At 52.0% G+C, this 7,969-nt stretch overlaps 2 protein-coding genes across 2 annotated transcripts in view; both read right to left on the reverse strand.

The window, feature by feature from the left end:
- Window positions 1-4,158, reverse strand: part of S1pr4 (sphingosine-1-phosphate receptor 4) — a 5,911-nt gene extending 1,753 nt beyond the window's left edge. The window contains 3 exon segments of the mRNA XM_033759618.1: window positions 5-91; window positions 509-638; window positions 4,136-4,158. Coding sequence (XP_033615509.1) covers window positions 5-91; window positions 509-638; window positions 4,136-4,158 — 240 coding nt within the window.
- A 1,480-nt stretch (window positions 4,159-5,638) lies between these two features.
- Window positions 5,639-7,969, reverse strand: part of Gna15 (G protein subunit alpha 15) — a 14,088-nt gene continuing 11,757 nt past the window's right edge. The window contains exon 7 of the mRNA XM_019209159.2: window positions 5,639-6,796. Coding sequence (XP_019064704.1) covers window positions 6,570-6,796 — 227 coding nt within the window. The 3' untranslated portion in view covers window positions 5,639-6,569. The remainder of the gene's footprint in view (window positions 6,797-7,969) is intronic.

The raw sequence follows: 7,969 nt of genomic DNA on the forward strand, positions 1-7,969 counted from the left end.
TGACCTCCCCCGGGGACAGACTGAGGTCCCCGGCCGGCAGGGTGGAGCCGCCTGCCTCGCCTGGTCTTGGTTTCCTGTTATTTGAAATTTCCTGTTATGTTCAAGGTACCCCCAGGGTGGGGGCGAGGGCGGGGAGGGGCATCCCAACGGCTGCTGGCTGTGGGCAGGGGCCAGGGTCAGACGGCTGGGGACAGCTGCCCTCTGACCCTGAGGAGACACGGATGCCCCCGCCCCCAAGCAAGGGGAAGCACAGGTCTCTGGGGGAGGTCGGCAGCCACCTGTCCATGCCACGCCTCCCCGGTGGGGCCCCTGCACCCCCTCCCCAAAGCTCCCCCTCCACAACTGCCACCTTCTCCCCAGCGGCTCCCAGCTTTGCGTACACAGCAGGGGCTTGATACGTGCTGACCCGTGTACACCCGTGAGCCTCCTGTTCTATGCACACTGCAGGGCCAGGTTTGACTTGCTCCTTCACAGAAGAGGAGACTGAGGCTCACAGAGGCGATCCCACCAGGCCTGGACACCCCTTGGGGTTGGCAGCTGCATCTCTGCCTGAGCGCCCCTGATAGGAGCAGGGCCTGGGCGAGCGGAGGCGCAGGAGGAGAGTGGGCGCCCCTCCCCCAGGTCCCCCGGAGGACACCCTGGGTGACACAAGAAGACGGGAGGGAAGGGGGAAGAGGCTCCGGCTCCCCGGAGCCCTGACTTTGACCAACAGGGTGCGAAGGCGGGTCTGCACCCCACCTGCCCTGTGCCTGTGACCCTGCTGTCCCCCGAGAAGGGTCTGGGGTGTGACACGGGCCACAGGATCGGGAGAGGGACCCAAGACTCATCCGCTGCACCCAGACCCTCAGCCAGGTCTCCACTGCCCCACACATGTGGCCACCAGCTTTTCTGAGCCACAGGAGGGGCGGCCACACCGGCTCCACCAGCCACTGTCCCCCGAGAGCACAGGTGTCTCAGTGAAAGGGACAGTGTCTCAAGGGCCCAAGCCAGAGTGTCCCCAGGAAGGGGGCGGTAGGGCTGAGTCAGCAGACTGAAGGGGGGGGGCAGTGACTGGGAAGGCAGGGGAGGAGTCGGCGCCCGGTCACTGGAAGTGACAAAGCAGATATCCAGCATTGAGCCCCGACCCTAGCCTGGGCCCTGAGCGCTTGCCTGGGTTCCATCACCAGCATGATCAGTCAGTGCAGACTAAAAAGCAAACCAGTCTGCACGCGGGACAGCAGCTGAGCCACGGCCCTGAGGAAGCACTACAGAGCGGTATGAAAGCACCAGGAAGTTCTCCACTAGGTAAACAGACTTGAGGACTCACTCGATGATGTGGGTTTTTTTGTTTGTTTGTTTTCTTGAGACAGAAAACAAACTCGCTTGCTACATGTTTCAGGCTGGCCTTGAATTCACTACGAGGGCCCAGGTTGGCCTTGAACTCACAGTGATCCTCTTGCCTCAGCCTCCAGAGTGCTGAGATAATAAGTATGCGCCATCATGCTTGGCTCCCAAGACCTGTAGTTAAGTGGGAAAACATAAAGTACCAAAGTATAGATAGTAAGCCCAGTGTGGAGGGCACTTGTAATCCCAGTGAGGCTGAGGCAGTAGGATCACCACGCGTTCAGAGCCTGCCTGAAATACTTGGTGAGACTCTGTCTCAAAAACAAAAACAAAAGAGAAAGGAGAGGGGAAGTGATCCAGGGCTAACTGGGGGCAGTGACTGATTCCAGGAGCAGCATGGGGAATCTAAAATGAGCTTGGAGCTGGGTGTGGTGGTGCTCACACCTATAATCCCAGCACTGGGGAGGCTGAGGCTGGAGGATCACCGTGAGTTCAAGACCAGCCTGGGCTACATAGTGAGTTCCAGGTCGGTCTCGACTACATAATGAGACCCTGACAAACCAAAAAACCAAAAAATAAAATAAACTTGGAGTCTCTGGGTACCAGAAAGTCAGGACACGCAGCGGGTAGGGGGACCTGCGAGGGACACAGAAGACAGCTGTACCGTGCGACTTCCGACTCCTCCTCAAAGTCAAATGATCATGAAAGGGAAGCGTTTTGAATCCATTCAGGACAACGAAACAGGACTCGCCGGCCACTCCTATGCGCAGGCATGGACAGCTGGTTTCCCAGCGGCTGTTTCTGTCAGTGCGAGTCTGTGGCCCCTCTGTTAAAGATCAAAACAGTTGAATATGCCTGGGGTTGTTTCTGCGTCCTCTGTTCTGTTCCACTGATCCTCATGTCTATTTTTGTGCCAATGCCATGCAGTTCTTATCATGGTATTTTTGTTATATAACTTCAAATCTGGGATTCTGATGCCTCGTAGTCTTGTCTCCCAGGATAGCTGTTGCTATTCTGTCTCCTTGTTCCATACGACTTTTAGGATTGTTTTCTCCAGTTCTGTGAGAAATGCTGTTCGTATTTCCCTTGGGCTTGCATTGAATCAGGAATCAGACCTATCAGTCTGGGAAAACTAGCTATCCCCAAGCAGAAGATTGAATGTAGATCCCTATCTCTCTCCATGCACTAAAATAAAAATGTATCAAAGATCTAAATATTAGCTGGGCATGGTGGCACACGCCTGTCATCCCAGCACTCGGGAGGCTGAGGCAGGAGGATCACTGTGAGTTCAAGACCAGCCTGGGCTACATAGTGAGTTCCAGGGCAGTCTCAACTACATAGTGAGACCCTGTCTCAAGAAAACAAAAAAACCACACAAAAACTAAGCTAAAATAAAAAGATCTAAATATTAAAACAGAAACAACCTGCTGGAAGATGAAAATAGGTAAAACTCTTTTGGGGGGCGGTTTGAGACAAGGTCTAGCCCAACATGCTATGTAACCAAAGTTGGCCTTGAACTCACAGTGATCTTCCTGCCTCAGCCTCCTGAGCACTGGGATTGCAGGAAAAATAAATAAAGCTCTTGACTCAGGTGTAGCCAAGAACTTTCTGAACAGAACCCCAATTGTGCAAGAAATAATATCATGAATCAACAAATGGGATCATATCAAATTAATATTTTCTTATGTGTGGGGAGGGTTTTGTTTTTTTGTTTTGTTTTGTTTTGTTTTTTGAGACAAGGTCTCACTATGTAGTTTAGGCTGAATTTGAACTCACTATGGAGCCCCAGCTGGCCTGGAATTAGCAGTGATCCTCCTGCCTCAGCCTCCCAAGTGCTGGGATTGCAGGTGAGTGTTACCACACCCAACAGTGTGAATTAAAATGACATTTGGGGACCAGGGATTTAGCTCAGTGGTTCTGCTGCCTGCCTTGCAAGCGCAAGAGCCTGAGTCAGATCCCCAGTAACAAAAATAAAACAAAAACAACCCGACTATTTGATTCCACCTTAACCCCAAAAGAATGGCTGTCATCAAGAAATCAAATAATGAACCCAGGTTTTAGCTCAGTGGTGCTGCCACCTGCCTTGCAAGTGCAAGGATCCAAGTTCGAAAAATAACCAATGCTGGTTAGGCTGTAGGGAGAAAAGGAACCCTTCTGCATCGTTAGAGGGAGTGCACACCCGAGTGACCTGCATGGAAATCGGTGTGGAGATTCCTCAAAAAACTGAAAGTAGAAATTCCATTTGGCCCAACTATTTCCCTTCTAGGTCTCTTCTTTTTTTGGGGGGTGGGTACCGGGGATCAATCTCAGGGGTTGCACTTGAGAAGCAGGCGTGGTGCCACTGAGCTAAATCCCCGGTCCCCTGGATGTCTTCTTGAAAGTTAAAGATGTCAGTTAAAGATGACAGTGGCGCATGCATGTCTATGTCGACAGCAGCACGATTCAGTGGTTAAACACTGCCAGTGGTCTACATGCCCACCCCTGGATAAAAGGATGGTATTTACACACAGTGGAGCACTACTCTGCCGTAAAGAAGGATAAACCTGAGTCATTTGTAAGAAAAAAGGATGCACCTTGAGACCTTAAAGTTCATTGAAATAAATAAGACGCACAAGTTAAACATTACATGTTTTCTCTTATATATGAAGCCCCAAGTAAAATTTAAAGAGCGAAATCAAAGCCAGATAATGGGAAAAACGGAGGGAGAAACATCTTTTTGCAAATGGGAAGGAAACAAATAGATGAAGGGAGGTGGAAGAGGGGAAAGGAGGAGTAAAAAGAATCGAGAGGCGTCAGGTGAGAACGCCCACACCTCGGCACAGTGAGGGTAACCATTGCGCGCTGCAAATGTATACTAATAACAGTTTTAAAGTGGGGAAGAAACAGTGACGACATGAACAATGGAATAAGAGCATTTGCAGCCAGGAGAGTATTTTGAGAGGGATTCTGGGCAACATGTCTTTGTACTAAGTTTTTTTTACACTTTTGTTTTTGGTTTGTTTTTGTTTTTGTTTTTTTGTTTTGGTACTGGAGATCAAGCTGGGATCCTTGTGCTTGCGAGGCAGGCGGCGGAATCACCGAGCTAAATCCCCGGCCCTCTTTATAATTTTTAAAAACAGTTGAAATGCATTTTATTTTGCCATCAGACCTGTTTGCATAGAACCTGCACAGCCTCCTGCAGACTTTGAAACACTTCTGGATGCTACAATGTAGCTGCCGTGTGAATAGTTGTTACACGGTCTCCCTCAGGGAATAAAGGTGAAAAAAACATCTGCGCGTGCTCGGGGCAGACTGGCTGGCCAGTGCTGGAGAGGGCCTGGGTCCCTCGGCCGGTGGAACCCACAGCACGCAATAAGTGGTATGGATTTCACTTGGTGCTCGGTGCTCAGCCGATGTACCTTTTAGAACTTCGTGGTCCTGTATTTCTTTTCTCTCTCAGATCTTTCTGAGCCAATGTTGGGCGGATCTGATTTTATTTTTGGCTCTGCAGGGGCAGAAGATCAGCTGTAAGAATGAACAGGTGTGGCCACGTGCCAATAAAACTTTCTTCACAGAAGTAGGTTTAGAATCGCTTCTCGGCCTTTTGGCTAAGATCAAGTGTAGAAGTAGGTTTAGAGTAGGTTTGGGCCACTGCGATCCTCTGCCACCTGCCTCTACCCCACTTGGGGGATGTATAGGATTTGTTGCAATCACTTTGCAACTTCTATAGATCTGAAATCGATTCAAAATTAAAATAGGAGGAACCGGGTGTGGTGTTGCACGCCTGTAATCCTAGCACTTGAGAGGCTGAGGCAGGAGGATCACCAGGAGTTTGAGGCCAGCCTGGCCTACATAGTGAGCTCAAGGCCAGTCTGAACTACATAGCAAAACAAAAACAAGACCAAAAAAAAAAAAAAAAAAGAGGAAAAACCTAAATCAATAAATAGAGGAATAAGGAAAATATACTCCTTAAGCCATGTTGACAGGGCATACACTTGATAGCATCCTGACCTCTGTGGTCTCTCAAGCCCATTATCTCCACTGACCATGACAGAAACATCAAATAAGTCCCAAAGTTTTAGGGGAGGCACTGGGGATTGAACCCAGGGTCTTCGTTCTGAGCTACACACCAGCCCTTTAAGTATATTTTTCTTTTTGTTGTTGTTGTTGTTTTGTTTTGTTTTTTGAGACAGGGTCTCACTATGTAGTTGAGACTGACCTGGAACTCACTATGTAGCCCAGGCTGGTCTCGAACTCACAGTGATCCTCCTGCCTCAGCCTCCCACCACGCCCGGCAACTTTTCTTTTTTCTTACACAGTCTTGTTAAATTGCTCAGGCCAGGCCTGAACTTTTGATTGTCCTGCCTCATCCTCCTAGAGTGCTGGGATGACAGGCGTGCGCCACCACGGCCGGCTTAGACTCCGATGTCTTCCTCAAAATCACCGCCGGCAGGCAGAGCTCTGGGTGCTGCACCCACACAAGCGGCCGGATACAAAGGGAACCTCTCCTCCCAACACGTTTTCCCCCCATCCTCCGTACGTCTGCACCCGCCCAGCTAACTGGAAGAGAGAACAGGGTGGGGGTGGAGCACAGGGTGACACCGGTCCTAAGAAACCACAGTCTCTGCAATGTCCTTTCTTTAATATCTACCTCGAAAGGCAAGGGAATAAATACAGAAGATTAATTTGCATGATGTACGCCTGGCTCTCGGCCTGGGAAGGAGGAAAACCGCTGTTTGTGTGTCTCGGTTCCCCTCCTCTGCGAACGGGGCGGGACACTGAGGCTAGGGGATCTGGGAGGGACAGCACTTTTCGGAGATGGTGTCCCCGAGCCAGAGAAAGTCCTGAGATAGTTGACTGAGCCCTCTGGCGGGAAGCGCTCAGCGAGGCGTCCCTCCCGGTGTCCACCAGGGGGCGCGAGAGTCCGCTCCTGAAGGCCGGCCCCGCCACCCAGGTGGGTCACCCGGGGGAATGCCCAGCCCTGCCCCAGTGACACACTCTCGGGTGGGGGGTCCCTAAGAGACATCCACCCCTGCAGGTCTTGGGTCCCCTCGGTGTCTTCTTCACTTTTCCTCCCCCAGCATCCCCAGTGGCTATTCTGCTCCACTTCCCCTTTCCGAAGAGGTAAACTGAGTCAAGGGAGGCGCTGTTCAGGTGAGAGGCGCGGAGGGCTTTTCTGCCACCTGGGCCCGAGGCTGGAGTGACGGGGACGCCTGGGATCCACCTGCCCGGCAGGGGTCACTTCGGTGCGGTGGGGGCGCCGTGGGTCACAGCAGGTTGATCTCGTCCAGGTAGCGGGCCAGCACCGAGTCCCGCACGTCCTTGAAGACCTTGCGAATGTTCTGTGTGTCCGTGGCGCACGTGTAGTGGCTGAAGAGGCGGCGGGAGCGCGGCCCCTTCTTGCTGCCTTCGAGGCCGTCCACGCAGCCCGTGTACATCCCCGTGTACATGTCCAGGATGAATTTCTTGGCCGCCTCCGCGTCCTGCTTGGGGCCTGGGGGAAAAGGGAGTCAGGACCCTCCCTGGCCCTGGGAACCCTCCGGCCCCACACCCAGGGCTGGAAGTGACCCAGAAGCCACTACAGCCATCTTCCACGTGGCTGGGCACCTTTCGATGTCACAGCCGAGCACATGATGCAGAGGAGCCAATAGGAGCCTCAGGGATGGGCTTACAGGCATCATGTGACCTGAAACAGACCAATGAGACTCAGCTCTGGGACTGTGGGCAGAATTTAGAGGGACGCTCGCTCTCTGCTGAGCTTGGAGCTGTAGGTTGAGAAGCTGGAGCGGAAAGTGTAAAGGTCCTGAGACCGCGCAGATGGGGAAACCGAGGCCAAAGGAGGAGGGAGGCGTCCCCGGCGTCAGCCTGGGTGGCCACTTTAGCGGGCAGGTCAGGGAGCTCAGTATGAGGTGAGACCAGAAAACACCATGTTTAAATTTTAAAAAATGTTTTACAAAAACACACTGCCATTATCCCCCTAAAAGTACACGCACACCTGGGGCTTAGAACACACTTATCCCGTGGTTCTTGTCACTTCCCAAGGCAGTCCTGGAGTCCTCTCTCCTGAGTGTCTTTAGGAGCCCTGCTGTGGCTGCCCCCGTGTCCTGAAGAGATTAAACACTCTTCTCTTCTGTGGTCATTTTGACTTTTGGGAGGAGCCAGAAGACACGGGATGGTAGGTCCAATAAATGAGGTGGATGAAGACACCCTCATGTTTTTAAGAGCTGCTTTTCCCTTCGATGGCCCTCGGTGGCAGCAGTCACTGGGTTTGGGGGGATTTTTTTGCTTTCATTTTTGTTTGTTCCTGGGATTGAGCTCAGGACCTTGCTCTTGCAAGGCAGGGACAATGCCACAGAACTACATCCCTGGCCCAGTCACTCTGTTTTTTATCACACCTACTAAAGTCGCCCATGAAAGAGGACGCCAGAACTGCAGCAGAAAAGGGCAAGAACCAGGCATGGGGGCGCACACCTGTCATCCCCACACTCAGGAGGCCGAGGCAGGAGGGTCAAGGCTGAGAGTTCAAGGCCAGCCTGGGCTACGTAGTGAGACCTTGTCTTAAAAAGAAAAAGAGGGCTGGGCTTTAGCTCGGTGGATTCAGCACCTGCCTTGCAAGCAGAAGGAGCTGAGTTTGATCCCCGGTACAAAAAAAAAAAAAAAAAAGAAA

The sequence above is a fragment of the Fukomys damarensis genome, unplaced genomic scaffold (assembly GCF_012274545.1).
Source record: "Fukomys damarensis isolate Sample0158 unplaced genomic scaffold, DMR_v1.0_HiC HiC_scaffold_37, whole genome shotgun sequence".
Classification (NCBI taxonomy): Eukaryota; Metazoa; Chordata; class Mammalia; order Rodentia; family Bathyergidae; genus Fukomys; species Fukomys damarensis.